Raw genomic sequence first — 18,053 nt, forward strand, 5'->3', positions numbered from 1 at the left:
ATTTGATTTGGGAAATAATATCACATTCTATCCAGAAATAATTTATCAAAGAAACAAAGGGATTTGATTTACCATAAGAATTGCCATGTAGTTTCAGCAAAAATACTGGATGCGTATTTACTATTGGCTGTCTTCACAATTGTTTCCTGGACAGGAAGTTCAAAACAAAACGTCTTCCAATTATTTACCATGGTTTAAGAGCCCAACAGAATTCACAGTTTTTAGGTAATCCATACAATAGCAACTTGACATTGTTTAAGCTTTGGCTCAAACTTGAGAGTTTGGAATTTTGAATTAAAAAAAAAATGTTTTCAGTAGAATTCTTAGTGTCTCAAAAGCCTAATATATAATTGTCCATGTTACTTTCCCAACACCTCTTCCACTCTAGAGCTTCTCATTTACACCATGTCCTTTGAATCTTGTAACCATGTTTATAACAACACTGTCATGTGGAAGTAGAACACTTTAGGTCTAGGTGGCAATGACTCTTCTGTTGTAGACGTTTCCTTGACACACTGTTAACCATGAAAGCAATTTGTATACAGCAAGCCATATCTTACATCATCTCTTTTGATAAGTAGGCCCGAGTTGAGCACCTTCTTTGTATTACTGACGTTTCCTGATCCATACCAGGAATGCACAAATGACATAAGTACAAATATGAGTTGGTTACATTTTTGCAGAATACAATATAGTGGATTATAATCAGAATATTATGCTGTTGTTAATTTACCCTAATTTATGTGTGGAATAAAGTTCCATTAATGCATTTAAAAAAATCAACCTCCAACGGTCAAAATGCAGTGACCACCAACTCAGGCATATGGCTAACTGGTTTGGTTTCACGTTTCACTCAGGCCAGAGCTCTGGGAATGTTTCCCTATCAGCATTCTCATCTTAAATCCAGCTGGACTTGCTACTTACTCAAAAGGGGAGTGTACTCAAGGTGGGGCTCTTGGAATGAAGGGTGGGAGACATAGCAAGGCTTGCAAAGCTTCACAGCATATTCAAAAAGCTGAGAGAAATTTAGTCCTTCATTCCAGAAAAATGCATGGCAGACTTCCACATTCCAGGCATTTGAAGTGTATCTGTTTGTATAAAAGGAAAGGGGAAGAGAAAAATCGCCCTATTCACGGGCATGGAAGTTGGTAGTCCTTGGCACTCATGTCCTTTCTCCAATTGCTCTGAAACAGAAGCTTCCAGTGTACACTAATAACTTGGCTGTGAAGAGTGTGAGGTGACTTTAATATGTGTATAATTTTGTTATTGTTGTTGTTGTTACACAGGCAATTTGAGACGAAGTATGAAAGGCTGTCCACAGGCCGAGGATATGTTTCACGGAAGAGGAAAGAAAGGCTAGTAGCGGGATCTGAATTCCCTCTCCACCGAGAGAACTCTGAGATGTGCAAGGTGGTGTTCCCCCCTCAACCTGAGAATACTTCCAATGGTTGGTTTTGAAACTGATTGGTGATGTTTCACTTGCATCCATCTCCCTAGAAGGGATACAATGTGACATGCCTAAGTGCTTGCTCTCTGAGAGCACGGTGTTTACATATTTACTTGTATTTAAGATTTTTGTAAAAAGCTATAAAAAAATCCCTCAAATGACCAAATTTGGGCCCATTCAATACACTACCCACAGTGTCACTTTGAGCCAAAATATGTGGCATTTTTAGCAATATTCTTAGTTTTTTTGTACCTCTTCCAAATCCCATTTGATACAGTGACAAGAGTTCTGCCTTAAGTAGAAACTATTGTTTATTAAAACAAAACAAAACAAAACAAAACAAAATACACACTGAGAAGACCCCATTTTTTTTACAATTATTTTTATCAGTGTGTGTGTAGCCCTTGATAGAACCTTAAACATGGATTTTTTTTCTACCAAACATATTCCTCAATCAGGAAAAAACAGACCTTTGTGGGGGTGGGTAGCGGGGAGAGAGGGTGGAAGGAGATGGGGCAATAAGGGACAAGACTTTTTAAAGACTTTGGTCAGCCAGCTTCAAGAATTAATATTACTCTCTTCTGTTGTTAGTTTTACTAAGAATTCAGATAGAAACCACACAGAATTACAATATCCCATCTTGTCCTTTTGCTGACCACATAGTCCCCTGCCTTCTGCCTTACAAAAATATTGGACTTAGCACATAAAAATTAAAAATATTACTTGCAGAAACTCCATTTTATTTTTTCTTGTGCTATGTCTCTTTGAGCCTGAAGTGTGGTCCTTTATAATGGGTATCTGTCCTTTATAAGGGATATCATCATATATTCATCATTTTATCTTTCATTCAATTGTTCTGTGGTGGAAGTTCCAGTCTGTTTGACTACAATCTGTATGAAAGCCAGAATGACTGAAATAATTTAATATTGCTTTGAGAAACTGATGGATTTGAACTTGTAACATATAAAATCAAGAAAAGATTATATTTATACAAATTAAGAGGTATTTCGAACATTTATTATTAAAACAGATATACATGTTTGTAATCATAAACCCAAAATAGATATGTTCATTTGTCCATTAAACACACACACACACACACCACACACACACACACACAATGGAAACTTAGATAGCCCACCATTGGTTGTAAATTTAAAATGATGTGTGATGAAATAAATATGTGGAAATCCTACTGAATTGCTTTTGTCTTCTCTTATTTCAAATACCCTATTTCTCTGTTCATGCCAATTATCTGAGCCCAGACACGTACACAAATAAGTCTCTGCAGATCTCTGGAACAGGCTAGATTCTCTAATAGGAGGTCAGAGCCCTGTGGAAAATGAGCCACTGAAATTAACCTCAGTCAGAACCCCTTAAAGACCTGTAAACTTAAAAACAAGCTCTAAGCCCACTTTTCATAAAGCTCTGGACTGGGCTTCTTACTGTTCTGTTATTGAGAAGAGAGAAAGGAATCAAAAACTGGAAGCCGGGGAGGTGTGCCGTTGGTGATGGCACTGGCCTTAGAAGAAGCATCTGTAAAAATACTCATGCTGCAGCAAAGGCACGTTGATCTAGGGCACTAAGCTGAAGAGTCGTGGGCTAAGGAACCTCAGCCATGGGATGGGTAACACATCACAGCTGCTTCTGTGACGCGTAAAGCAGTGATTCGCTTACGAGTGATGACTGCCGTGTTCTGCGTGTTAGTGTCACACTACCCACCGCCCGGCTGCTGACGTGCCTGGCTGAGTCAAACACCGCCACCCATTGGGAGAATGGATGGTACTTAGCAACTTACATGCTCCAAAAAACAAGAAACCTGAAGCCTAGAACAAACATTAACACCTTTCTAGCTAAACGAGATAGAATATTAAGAGGAATAGAGTGGTAGTCCAAATTTTGAAATGACACATGGGAGCCAGAAATGTAACTATAAGACTCACTTGCAGTCCTCTAGTTCTGACCCCTTCCCTGTTTCAAACATCAGTGTTCAGATGGCTTTAAATTTAGGTATTTGATCCATTGTGAGTTAATTTTTCTATGTTGGTGTACAGTAGAAGGCCCCAATTCACTCCTTTGTATATGGATATCCAATTGTCCCACCAGCATTTATTGAAAGATGATTTTTTTCTGCATTATTTTGGCACCCTGTTGACAATTGATTGACTATAAATGTGAAATGTCATTTCTGAATGGTCAGTCTTATTCCATTAATCTATATGTCTATCTTTATGCTTCTACCATATTGACTTCATTACTGTTGCTTTGTAGTAAGTTTTGAAATTGGGAAGTGAGTCAGTCCACCTACCTTGTTCTTTTCCAAGACTGTTTTAGCTCTTCTGAGTCCCTTGAGGTTCCATATGAATTTTAGGATCAGCTTATCAATTTCTACAAAGTGAGTTGGGATTCTGATAGGGATTGTGTTGAACCTGTGTATTAATTTTAGGAATATTGCCATCTTAATACCATGTTTCCCTGAAAATAAGACCTAGCTGGACCATCAGCTCTAATGGGTCTTTTGGAGCAAAAATTAATATAAGACCTGGTGGTCTTATATAAAACACGGTATATATTTATATTATATTATATTATATTATATTATATTATATTATATTATATTATATTATACTGTATTATATAATAGACACGGTCTTATATTATAGTAAAATATGACCAGGTCTTATATTAATTTTTGCTCCAAAAAATGCATTAGAGCTGATGGTCCGTCTAGGTCTTATTTTCGGGAGAACACAGTGTTAAGTTTCCTCATCCATGAACATGGGGCATCGTTCCACTTAAATCTTCTTTAATTTCTTTCAACAGGATTTTGTAATTTTCAGAGAACAATTTTGCATTTTTGTTTCATTTTTAAAATTATTTTTATTAAATTTATTGGGGTGACATTGGTTAGTAAAATTATATAGGTTTCAAGTGTACAATTCTATAATGCTTCATCTATATGTTGCGTTGTGTGCTCACCACCCAGAGTCAGTTCTCTTTCCATCACTGTATATTTGATCCCTTTTACCCTCCTCTACCCCTTGCCCCCTTTTATATTATTTTTGATATTATTGTTTTCTTCCTTTCGTTTTTGGCTTGTTCATTGCATGTGTATAGAAATACAGTAGATATTTTTGTATATTAATCATGAATCCTGCAATCCTGCTGAACTCATTTATTAGTTCTACTATCTTTTGGTAGGTTCCTTAGGATTTTCTGTATAAATGATCACATCATCTGTAAACAGAGCTGTTTTACTTGTTCTTTTCCATTATGAATGTCTTTCATTTCACTGTGTTGCTTAACTGCCCTGGCTAGAACCTCCAGGACAATGTTGAATACGAGTGGTGAGAGTGGACATAGCAAAGATAACGGTGCTGGTGAAGATAGTGGTGGGGGGTGATAGCAGTGAGAGACAACAATGATCACAAACATGACGAATCACTTGGCAATGGTTCTAGTTCTATTTTCACTCCTTGAAAAATTTATAAAATCTTATTTGAAAGCTTAAAACACATTTAAATAATCTAAATGCCCTCCTGCACGGGGAGGGGAAGCAAAACTTGAGGTAACCTGTTCCAGATTCAGACTGATTGAAATTTCACCGTTTCTCATCAATTTAGTTGTCAACTAAGAGGCAGTGGGGAGCAAGGGAGGGGGACAGGGAGGCCTGGCTTGGGATTCTAGTTCCACTACATACTGGGTGAATGATCTTGGGTGTGTGACTCAATCAATTGTCATCTCTAAAATAGGTATGATAACCTCTATTTCACTGAGTGGTTTTCAGGATTTGTTGAGATAATGAATGTAAAATACAGTGCCAAGCACACAGTAGCATTGGAGATTGTCATCTGGAGATTCGAAGTGGCAGCAGTAAAACGTGGAGAATGTGGGCATCGATCCCACTACCTCTCACATGCTAAGTGAGTGCTCTACCGTTTGAGCTAATTCCCCACACAGCAGCATTTAATAAATGTTATTTCTGCTATCATCAATGTTGTTTTAAATATTAGCGGTGTAGTGAGCGATGTTCTTATTTATCAATGATCAGCTTTGCTCTCATTTGTCAGGTTTGTTTGCACTTTATTTCTGCCTCTACTTTGCAACTAGTTGGAAAGCACAGTGGCATTTCCTCTTTAACGCTCACTGCTTGACTTGGATGTCTCCACCTCTCACATGCAGCATCCAGGAAGGTGGGAAATGGAGGCGTACAGCGAGGGCAATTTGGAGTAAGATACTTGTGCATATCGGAAATCTCACCTTTTCCACATCCTGCTGCTATGTAAACCGCCAAGCCTGGCAGCTTCCGCATCCGTAAAATGAGGAGCTCTCATAGGTTGTTGTGAGGATGGAGTGAGGTAATGGGCTAGTGCCTGGCATGGAGTCAGCACTTAATAAGTGTTCACTAATAGTAACTTTTTACATGTGGTCTTATAGAACTGCAGAAGAAAGCAACATTTTATGTTCTGACTTCATGGAGTGAATCTATTTTCTGAATTTAGGAAGATTACCAAGTTTGTTTATGGGCTTATCAGAAAAATTTCACTACTTTCACATTATAAAAATTATTGTCACATTTTGTAATAACATGACTTTCATCCATTTCTTTACATGCCCAAATTAACTTCAGATTTCACCAATCCTTTCTTTACCAAATTCCTTTGCCTTTGTTCTCTGTGAATGTGATGATTACCAAGAGGAAAGGATAAGTGTTTTCATGAGGAAGCATGGAATGAATCTAAAATTCAGCCATAAAATAAGTATGTTTTTGGAAGAAATAATAATGAGATTCCACATCATAAGTGAAATGGAGAAAATTTTGAGAACAAAGAAAATACCTGAAAATTGCTTCCCAGCTTAGTCATTATCCTTCCTCGGGACTTGAGCAGAATACTACATCTGTGTCTAAACTTTTTTCTAGTTTTAGTCACCACCTCTCTCGTGGCCAAGTTCTCTTTCTTTGTCAGGGTCCCTGCAGGAAACAAGGTCTCTACATGAAACGGACAGCACATCCAACCTGGGTAATTTAAGAATTGCTCAATAAACTATATAAAGAGGAGGGCAGGATTTAGGGAAACAAGGGATGGTGCAGCATCCTGAAATTCATAACACTAGGCAGCCTGAAAGGTCAAGGGAGAGAGTAACCATTGGAACCCAGACAGCACAAGCTGTGTGGAGCTATGGCCTTGGATTGAGGGAAGAAGTAGCCTCACCACCTCCACTGTGAGGGAACCATGGAAACAAACACCCTGACTTCCCTTTTGTTTCCCTGCCTCTGATCTACTGCCTATGGTACTCAACAATGCCTACTGATACAGACCAGAGGCACAACGGGTAGTGAGAAGTTTGGAGAGGGAACTGGAAGAAATCCAGCCAAAGCATATACAATAAGTCCTTCCCTACAAATTATTTATTGATTTAATCAGTCATCTTACACAACATGGGTGAAGAGGGTAAAGGGAGTCAACTATATAAAGTTTCTAAATAAGGTGCATGCATGTTTGGGGCTGGCAAGGTTGGGATATGAGAGGTAGGGAGACATCTCAAAATCCAATATGTCAAAAGTTTTAAGAATGTCCATGTCCTTTTATTTAGTAATTCTACTTAGAGGAATTTATCTCAAAGAAGTAATCAGAAATGGTTGGAAAGATTTATGTTCAAAGATGTTCATTGCAGCATTATTTTCATAGCCCAAAACTATAAAAACTAAGTACTTGAAATACGACATTGATTAAACATGTTATGATACAGCCATATGAGGAAATGAGATTCATCTGTTAAAAATCCATTCTATAAGAACACTGAAAGATAAGGAGATAGGTTTCTAATTTTATGACACACATAAATAGACTACAAAATACCATGTAAAGTATCAAATACACTTACAAGTATTAAGTCCTAGAGACACTCTGTATAGTGGGTCTCTCTGAGTGATTAAGAATTTTCCCTACTTTTCAGTATTCAGAACATTTTAACATTTTCTAAATTTCCTTCAAAGAATATGCCTTATTTTTATAAATAGAAGATATCCCCCAAAATTGGTTTGAGTATTTTTAAGCAACCTATACAGAAGTGAATTTGAATTTTTCAGAAACAGAAATGCTATAATATTATAGTAGTCAATATTTCTTGAATGCTAACTATAGGCCAAAGGTAATATTTTATCTCTATAATGCTCACATTATAATAATCTATGTAACATAATAATGTTATCCTGCAATACTATATCTAGTGTGTTTGTCTGTATGTACGAGTATACATACGTTATATAATAAAACCTGTTCTTACTCTCTATCCAGTAGTACTGAAGGTATATACACCTTCAGAGAACACTTCACTCAAGGAACCATCTGTTGGTCAGGTTTCAACTTGACTAAAAAGAGCAAAAGAACATATTAGTTTTGCTATGTCTTTAATGCCTCTCTTCATACCACTTCTGTTGGGTAAACTTCATATCAAAGGGCTTGGCTGTGCTGCTACGCCCTACACACCTCCCTTACCGGCCCCTTCAGGAGATCCCCTGTGCTTCTGGCACAATTAAACAGCTTCTTCACTTTCAGTTTCTTGCTATTGCTCTGGTTTCCCCTGGTCTCTTCACACCAAGCCCTCTTTGCTCCCTGCCTGCCCCATGCTGAGTTGTTGGCATGGATCTCTTTGTGGCTGGTAGCCAGTTTCCTCTTTCAATATCCATGCCTTTGACGAGGCTTAGACTAGCTAGCTTCATCAGCATATCAGGCATTCTCACCATATTTAGCGGCTTCCTGAAATCCTAACCTCTTCATGAATCAGAGCACTTGGCATATAGTAGGCTTTTCTTCATTCCTAAAGAACATTGATTGCCTCCACACTAGAAATACAACAGTGATTTCTGCCTTGTGAGACTCCAACATATGCCCAACACACAAAAATACATGCCCACCAAACCTTATATATACTAGTCTCATTCTAGAGTCTTTCAAGAATCTTTGAGCCTATAGTAATCTAAGACTTGATTTTAAGGTTCCCTTTATAAATGTATGTGTTTAAAAATACCCCCTTAATGAATAGTGATTTTAAAACATGTCCCCAAATTATTTGACACTTTTCCATTGAGAGCGGGGATCCATGTTCCTGGCCATTGAATCTGGGTTCTGTGATGGCTTGTCAAATAGAGTTTGGTGAAAGTGATGCTACGCCATGTTCTGAACTAGGCCTTAAGAAACTGGTGGCATCTGCTTGCTTGCTCTTGGGATATTCATTGTTGAACCCAGCTACCATGTTTTGAGGAAGCCCAAGCTGCCCATGGAGAAGCCCAGCTGAAGACGACCTGAGATTCCTGGCTGGCCCAGCTGAACTCCAGCTGATAGCTAGCATCTACTTTCTGGTCATGTTAGTGAGCCACCTTGGAAGTATATTCTCCAAGCCCTTGTCAAGCCCCTGTGTGAAACAGAACCTTCCATGCCAAGCCCTGCGTGAATTACAGATTCATGAGCTAAACAAATGGTTTTTGTGGGTCTTAAACCACTAAGTTTTGGGGTGGATTCTTTCTCAACAATACATAACTAGGACAATGGCCATGCTTGTTTATGAAGGTGAGGTCTTCTGGACATAGTTTAATGGATATGCATTAGCAAGGTTTCAATAGGTGGCTAAATTGCTCTATATAAAAAATAACAGGAAATTAGAAGATTCTGAGCCAGCAAGCTAAGGAACAGAGGAAGCAGAGGATGAAGAGAGGGAGAGGGCTCTAGCACTAGGGATGATGGCTGGAGCACAAATGCATTCAACAACCAGGGAACATTATCTAGTGCCAGAGACGGCACGGAGCTGCATAAGCAGAGATATACCAGCAGTTCAGGTTTAAGGAGTTTGCTAATGCAGCTGGCTGCCATATGAAATTAGCTGGCTGCACCTGCTAATTTCCATCCCATATACCCTAAACCTTCAGAAAAGTCCAGCCACACGTGTAGTCTCGAGTCAGGAATACTCGGGGCTGGATGCGTGTCCTGCAATGAAGTCCAGTCGGGTAACGCAATGCAGAGTAAAACAGTACACACTAGAGGCAAGATGGAGAGTGGAATTTGAGAATTCACTAGAAACAAGAGCTGGCAGCAAGAGGTGACTTAGGAAAATATAGGCCTGGAACTGTCCTCAACTTTCTTTCTTGCCCTTTCACCCCTGATCTGGGACATATGTGAGGAATCCTAGATGTCCCTCGATGTGGAATGTTGGTTCAAGTCTTTCTGGGGCTTCAGTGTTAAGGTTTATAATGAGTTCAGTTGAATAATGACTTAAGGGGCCCATTATAGCATTGATCCTCACTGTGCAGTAAGTCTCCAAAATGTGTGCCTCTTATATTTAGGCTTTGAAGGGGGTCACTAGAAGAACTTTCCTGGGCCTCGGCGTGGATTCTCAGGGACACTGATGTCTCTTTGGTGTCAGTGGAGCATCGCACACCTTGGCAGGTTCTCCTCACAGTTCTACGTAATGATGCAAGCACTTACACTCGTTTGGTCAGGCAGGTAAAATACTAGGGGTTCCGAGAAAGACCCATTCCAGACGTCTGCCCTCCAGAACTCTAAGGTAATGAATTGGCATTGTCTTAACCCACTAACTTTGCAGTTCTTGCAACAATAGAAAACTAATACAATGCTAGGTGTGAAACATTAGAGTATGTTACTTAAGTGAAGGATTTTAGTTACAAGATAGAAGAAAATGAAAATGTCCAAAGCTTGTTTCTGAATTAAAATAAAGACAAATAATGTATGTTTTCTTTGCAGTTACTTTTACTGGAAAACAACAACAATAACAACAACAAAATATTGTTTTCAAGAGTCAAAATAAAAGACCATTACACAAGATTGCACAACCACTTACAAATGCTGGCAATTAAGGTATGTAGGCTAGTCTCACAGAGTCCTAGTTTTCTCCATATGCAATACCCTGAGAGTAACTCTCAGAGATGTGGGGCTAGATTCATAGCCCCACTGGCCAAGCTCACTGCATTCTATAATTGAGTCACATCAGACTTCAGGTAGGAACTCTTCCACCAAGATTTCTATCTTGAGAACAGTTCAATTTTTCACATTCTTTCCATTTACCACTGGCTTATTTCATAGTCAGGGGTATAATTCAGCATTATCCAATGTCTTTCTCCATTCATCACACAATTTACTCTCCTCTGTTTGGGACATAACTTCTTCAGTCTTCACGTTCTTTTCAACCACCATTGTCTTTACTGTACAATAATATGATTTAAATGTAAAAAAAGAAACTACATCTTCAAAGGGAGAGGGGAAAAAAAGGACCACCTGCTAGAAATAGATTCAGGTACTACAGGTAATTCAGGGAGCCCTTGAAAGGACTTTTTGCCATTAACACTAGTTTGTAAAAAGCAATTATAAAACTTTAAAAAAATCAAATTAGATGTGCTATGTATGTGTTTTATTCTGCACCATTATGAATTAAATAGGAATAAGTCTAAAAATGTGCTCTAGTTGCAACATGAAACAAGAATGTTGACAGCTTAAAATACTTCCGTGAATGTTCAGTTCTCTTCGGAGACATGGGGCATACAAGCAAGACCAATTTTCAGAATCCCCCCACCCCGGGCCTTGTCATCACGTGTGCCATAGATAAATATGCTTTCTCCCTCTCCCCCAGAGAACCAGAGTCTGAAATTCTGATTAGATTCAAGCTCAAGATACAATTTAGCAAATGCTACATGCTTTTTTAAATGATTTTATGCACCTGTGAGGTCTACTTAGGACCCAGAAGTTAGTTAAGAATATAGAAACAGTCTCTTGAAAATATATATCATATCTATATGTATATCTCCTTAGAAATTATGTAAAAGCCTAACATACTTTATGAATTTGATTTTTATAAGTAGTTTTCTAAACCAAACCTACACATAATTTTTCCCCTCAACAGTACTGGTAAGATACAGGGCACCTTTTTCTTTCAAGTATTGGGTAAAATAACATACCCTGAGAATTTGGGGTGCAAACCTACACCTTGTAAACTGTAGAATGAAACTCCTCAAGCACCACATAGGAAAATGTATACATGATCATTTTTAAACACAGAGACTATAATTGAATGTGTTTTCTCATGCACATATATATATATACTTATCATGAGATTATAGTCCATCTACTTAGGAATCAGTACTGTCCTGCAGTCCAAAGTATTATTTCAGGTAGCATGAGCATTCAATTCATAGCAAACACACAAAGTATGAAAATAATTAAAATGCATTAAATTTCTTTAAGAGGCAAGGATGATAAAGTCTAATCTGAAATTAAGAAAAATAAATTTATATCACTAGGCATTTCCTAGTGATAGAAGGATGAATTTGAAATGTGCGTTAACATTTGAGATTTATCACGGAGATGCCAAAATGTAATTTGTTCTAACTCATTTAGCCAATGGTATATAGAGAGCCATATACACACAGACATATACCGACATACAGAGAGCCTATAAGTTAAGTCACTAACTGCATATCTGAGCTTTATTCAATCCTGAGGGCAATTTCAATGAGTGCTTTAAAAAAACCCACATTCTGGTGAATTAAATTTTCATACTGGTTACAAATGTGTTCAGTTTTCCAAAAACAATTCAAATAGAGCATGTTTCAACCTGACCATTTAACCAACAAGGAAAAAGAGGAAATGGGTTAAGATTCCAACACACGATGCCCTGTGGTTCCTCTGGAAAACTGAGCCACACTTGTAATGCTGAGAGAAAATGGCGTTACAAGTCTAAGTAGATTCAAGCTCAAGGTGCTATATAGGAAAGGCTACATGCTTGTTGTGCTACAAATAGTTTTGTGTACATAAAACATAAAAGGGTAGTTCAATAGCTAAAGGGACATTGTGAGGGTAACACTTTTGTGGGTTGGAAGGTTCATAAACTCTCATTCCACTTAACTTTGGTTGAAAGAGGAAGGGCACAACCACTTCTTTCAAATATCAATGTGACCTCAAGAGATAATAACAATGACAATGAGGATTTGGATTTACCTCATGTCTTTTAAAATGTTCCTCCCTGTCATTTGAGGTAGTAAATGGCCCAGCAGCTTTGCATGGTTTAAGGAAATAGAGAACCATAAAATTACCAATAGAAGATGTCATATTCATAGAATATTATTTTAAGGTTACGTTCTTAACCACTTAGGCATTTACTACCTCCTGGAAGCTCCTCAGAGGATGTGGCCTCTCTTATAGACCCCAAAATGAGACATTTTCCTTTCTTTCCTAGCTTCTGTCTCAGTTTACCTCAGTGTGAGAACTGAAGGCTCAGATCTACTGGTGCTAAATAAATAATAAATAATAATAAATAATAAATAAAAAAATGGAGCCCCTAGACCAGTGGAAGGTAAAAACTTGACCACATTTTCTCGGGAAGGAGAGTCTCTGAAAAACTGGCAAGCAGTTGACAACTCAACATGACTACTGGATTTTCCTAAAAGTCACACATGGTTTTAAAATAGTCTTATCAATTGTGGTACTACCCACCCAAATCCTGTATAAGTTTCACTAGATATGGTCAAATATTAAGTTGGTGCAAAATTAATTGTGATTTTTGCAATTATTCTTAACCTTTTAAACCGCAATTACTTTTGCACCAACCTAATACTTGAGAATTCATGGCACTGTTTTGAGTACTATAGATTTGAGATCCTCGAAATTGATTCTACTTTCTTGTTTCAGTATTAAGTGATCTCACACCCAGCCGATCTCTACTGAAAATGAGGAAGGGCTGATATATGTACTTCCCCAGTGGTGAAAAATTAAGTATGTTCTGAGGTGAATCTGTTGATGTACCCGGGTATAAGGGCCTCTATGACAAAGGAATAATGCTTTTCCTAATATGGTACAAGGCATCTTTTCCATACACAGAGGCTGTTTCATATTTCATGTGTCATGTCTCAGAGACATCACTCCATTACATAGCCCATGAGCCCAATGATGAATGGAATTATTTCTCCCTCAAAACTTTTCTTTTAGCCAACAATTTTCTAGATAAAAAATTATTTTAAGGAAGGCCTTGAAAGTGAAATTGAGTTTTTTTTTATAGAGTCTGAAATAAGAAGCATAACTACAAAGTAATGAGATTTCATAAACCATACAAAAATCAGTCTCAACTTCAGTCATGAATAGCACAAAATTCTGTGGTTTCAAAAAGCAATTTTAAGCAGAAACCAAATATTGATGACCACTAAAATCAAAATAAGGCCTTTTAAAAAATTACCAGAATGCTTTACCTTTGAATAAATAAGTAAATAAGAGGAGATTCCTTAAATAAAAAAGCCTGGGAGAATCTTCAAGGTATTCTTTTTTAAAGTAAGAACTATGCCAATGTAACATTTGTCAAATATATGTTGACATACATTAACTCTGACAAGCTAAATATTTATCTGTTTGATTAACTCTTCCAGACTCACTGTGAACACTCACTAAAATAACCTTCAGAATTGGGTTACAACTGAGTCAATAGTTACTGTTCATGAAAAATTCTGTGATTTGGATTTTCAACATCTCTTAAAACCTTAAGGAACTAGTGATGTAATCCTAGGTCGCAGTTATTGGTATGGCGAGGGCTGGAGAGAATCAGAGCCACTGAATCAGAGCTTACATGCTATTCTATCACCCCAAACAGGTCACTCGTCAGACTCCAAACAATCTGTGAGAGACAGGAGTATATGCAACTATGACGGGAATCATTGAAAAAGACCAAAAAAAAAAATGCTGTACACACTTAACAAAGGTTGGGTTACTAGAGGGAAATAAATATTTCATACCTTCCTGAGACTAAAGGCTTACTTTTAAATCACTAGCTCTTCAGTATTTTAAGTCATTCTATTTTAAGGCAACAGATAGTGTCATGACACTGTAAAAATGGGGAAATTAAAGCATAAAGGTTAACACCACTATTTTTCACCATCACATCTGAAATCATGCTAAACCCAAGAAAAGAACATGGAGAATATAATCAGGAGAATGACTAGGCTTGGCTGGTATATGATTCAAAGTACAGACCCAACATATTTAAAATCCAAGCATGTGCTATAATTCTGCCAGCTAGTCCTTATATATATTCCAAGGACCTACAAGATTTATGATCCAAATTACTGGTTTGTTGGCTTGGTTTACAATACAACCAAACCTATGCTGTTGTATGGTTTGATTGAACTATAAAAAACTTAAGGGATTGTTGTCTAGTCCAAAGGAGGGAAAGATGAATAGAATGCGTATATCCTGTATTTAAGTGTAAAAAGAAATAGTTTTACAGGGGGAAAAATGCAACCATTCAATCAGCCTAGTAAAACTAAAATAACACAAACTGTCTTACACAGGGTTGTTCAGGAAAATATAGAAACTTACACACTTGGTTTATAAGAAGCAAATACTAAGAATAACACATGTAGAGGAAGTTTTTCAGATGAATTCTTGGTGCTGTTATAATGCAACCTTCAGATTAAAGAAGAGAGGTCTGTCTTTCTGTCTTGCTCCTATAAATAAACATAGTCAAAGAACAGATTGTTAGTTCTAAAAGTAAATCTCACTTTTAAAGAAGCAAGAAAAATATCAAAATACATTTTATTTAACTATTTGGCTGATTTCAATATTAATGATGATGACATTCACATTTTAAAATGTATTTGGCAGATGTTTCTGAACTGATTAGACCTTATACTGACTTGAAGAAAGTACTTAAAGTGGAACCTCTCTTTGAACCTTGATTTGAGTTAAATGTGTAGTTTCATCGAAATCATCCATAGAAGAGATAAAACAGGGTAATACGTATGTCATGCTGAAATGAAATTTAGCGTAAGCTAGCAATCTAGTTAAATGAGTGAAATCTATACTGAGAATCTTGTAAAGTGAATGATTACTATCTAAATTATGTGGAATTTCATCTAGTACATTGGTTTAAAATGAAATATACTAGTTAGAACTTAAACCTAGTTAAACCCATTCTAAGACAAGCATTGACATATTCAAATGCTAACTGAAAATTAGCCCTTTCTGCAGACTTCCTCTCTCTATAGTATTCTAGAACTGTGACTAAAAAACATTTTTTTTTTAACACTTGAGAGTTGATATTTGAACATAATATTATGAAGACTAAAACAGAGTGGCCTGCAGGTCATATTTGTGAGGGATTAAGAAGATTCTATCATGTGAAAAATCACCTTCAAGAAGTATCTAGTAATAGTTAGCTAACCAATTATTGCATAATCAGAGTAGCCAGCAAGGGACATTTTAATCTTGTCATCTAGAAACGGACCTGTTAAATATATGATTTAAAAAAAGTCTATAAGAATAATTATGGTTTCATGTGGATATATTTCATGTTTGAGTATTTTATTCTTCTGTATTTTCTATTAAGGAATGACCTTCAAGATGAAAGAGATTGTTGTGGGTTTAAAGACTTCTCATTTGCTAAATTTAAGTTTTTCTACCTGAGGACATGTAAAGTAGCAACAGCAAAAGAAAATATAATTACAAGAGGTGGAGAAGAAAATAGAAGACTATGAAGAATCATTTCAGTGCAATCCAAGGATATGACAACAACTCAGGCTGAGTTCCATCATGAGGCAAGATTTGCAAAGACTCCCTGAGCAAAATGAAAAGACACAGAGAAGGGAAGGAGAAAGAGAGAGAGAGAGAGAACAGAGAGGGGGCCGGGGGCACTCCAGGACGGTGGGAGCAGGCTGAGAAACAGAGGAGAAACCTGTTTATACAATCTACTGGCGTCACTTTCAGAATCCATAGTCCAGACATTGCCTTTCCATTCATTCACAGGGCATTGTTTCTGCTTACATCAACTTGAGAGGAATTTTATTTGAAGTCTTGAAAGTAATAAAGTTGCTCTAATTCCTGTTAAGAATAAAATAATAAAATCACCAGTTTAACCAGAGGATTGTGAAAAAGTCAGTAAAGATGAGAGCGGTCAGTGACTACACTGTGTCACCAGGCAGTTTGGCCTGGGTGACTTCCTGTGATAATAGGACTGAACACATGACAGAGTTCAGCAGGGATGCTGGGTCAGATTTTCCCTTGCTCCGCATAGGACTGTGCCCAGACAGAGAGGAAAATCACTACATGCAGCTGGCAATCTAGGGCCCGAGTTGTATAACATTCTGGAAAGCTTTGGGGGATACTAGAGGACTCTGACCCACAGCCAACTGACCTGCCCCAAGAGATCAGCCAGCTCGAAGGTGACTGCAGAACTGTAGACATTGCCTCCTGTTTTGGGAAATATAAAGCAATCCTGGATACAAGGGCCTGACACTGCCCTAGGAGTCTGCAAGGATAAGGTCTGATTTTCTGCTCTGGTGAAGGCCCCTGCGAGATGGGGAGTGGGGGTTCCTGAGGCATTCATGAGGTTACAGTCTCCAAGGCAGATTGAACTCTTACTACGTGCCGTGAACTATTCGGTTTTTCCTTTGTAATGGTTTTATAATTGAATGTTCACAACACTTCTACAAGGTATCCTCATTTTACAGTTGAGAAAACTGAGGTTGAGAGAGGGCAAGTCATGCATCCAGAGTAGTGAGAGTACAAGAATTTAGGCCTGTGCTTCCTGACTTCTTGGACTTGAGTCAAACCACAGTACTCCCCTCCAACAAAAATGCATGAACCTGTTGGCATCCAGGGGCATCCCACTCTCAGGTGGACATCCCACACCTGCCCTGCCACATATATACACACAATTACAGGTAAGCCCCATATAACGTGGCACTTCTAGAACACAGTTTCGTTCTAACACAGTTTGAGAATTGGGGGAAACCCTTGTACAACACGACATCCTAGAATAGTGTCACTCTAATGCGGTTTGAGAATTAGACAAATCCTCGTACAACACGGAGCATAATAAGAGCTTCTAAGAGCAAAAGATATCTCATTTGAAATTAGGGAAATCCCCGAACAACACAGAATGTAATAAGAGCTTTTAAGATATCTCATTTGAAATTTTTCATTCGAGCATGGATGTCCTATTAGATTTGATTGCAGAATTTTAAAATACATTAGAATTTTAAATCCATTTTGTTCGTGGAGTATTAATTTCAGAGGATGAAGATATCTTGTCAAAAAGAAAATGCCCTTGGTTAATGGTGCTTAGTAGTGATGACGAAGAAAACATTATTTAATATATATTAATATGTTATACTTTTGGGGAAAATTGCTTTAATAAAGATATTTCTCTTAATTATAAAAACATAATAGTGTGTTTTTAAAATTTTTTGGAACCTAACCCCCTTTTTTGTACTAGTTCTTTGTTTCGTATAACACGGAGTCACATAACACGGCATTTTTAAGGAACCTAACAACTGTGTTATACAGGGGTTACCTGTACTCCACCGCTGGGATCCACAGCCCCTAGGAGTGCTGACACTGGCTCAGATTTCTCTTTGGGACACAAAATGTTCTAATAATGAAGGACAGCTAATTTTTCAATCAGAAGGAAAACACACATGGAGGCATAGTATATGCTAGATATTACCAGATTCTGGGTCAATTTCTTACCTTATTCTTTTCCCTTTTTCCCAGATGAGGGAAGGGAGACAGTTCACAACAAGGAATTGAGACCTGGAGGGCAGAGAGTAAGAGAA

At 37.6% G+C, this 18,053-nt stretch overlaps 2 protein-coding genes across 7 annotated transcripts in view; one reads left to right on the forward strand and one right to left on the reverse strand.

Annotated features, from left to right (window-relative positions):
* The window catches only part of MTTP (microsomal triglyceride transfer protein), a 52,832-nt gene extending 50,190 nt beyond the window's left edge, over window positions 1-2,642 (forward strand). Inside the window, exon 20 of the mRNA XM_019757656.3 lies at window positions 1,287-2,642. Within this exon, the coding sequence (XP_019613215.1) occupies window positions 1,287-1,458 (172 nt within the window). The 3' untranslated portion in view covers window positions 1,459-2,642. The remainder of the gene's footprint in view (window positions 1-1,286) is intronic.
* Window positions 2,643-10,200: 7,558 nt separating this feature from the next.
* C1H4orf54 (chromosome 1 C4orf54 homolog) overlaps window positions 10,201-18,053 on the reverse strand; it is a 34,578-nt gene continuing 26,725 nt past the window's right edge. For 3 of the 6 annotated variants that reach the window (XM_074323173.2, XM_074323168.2, XM_088792135.1), the window contains one exon: window positions 10,201-14,945. The gene's annotated coding sequence lies outside the window, so the exon portion shown is untranslated. Of the gene's footprint in view, window positions 14,946-16,260; window positions 18,031-18,053 lie in introns of all 6 variants that reach the window. The other 3 variants (XR_016018937.1, XR_016018938.1, XR_016018935.1) reach the window with 3 other exon arrangements.

The sequence above is a fragment of the Rhinolophus sinicus genome, chromosome 1, assembly GCF_057876585.1.
Source record: "Rhinolophus sinicus isolate RSI-liver-muscle chromosome 1, RSI-T2T, whole genome shotgun sequence".
NCBI lineage: Eukaryota > Metazoa > Chordata > Mammalia > Chiroptera > Rhinolophidae > Rhinolophus > Rhinolophus sinicus.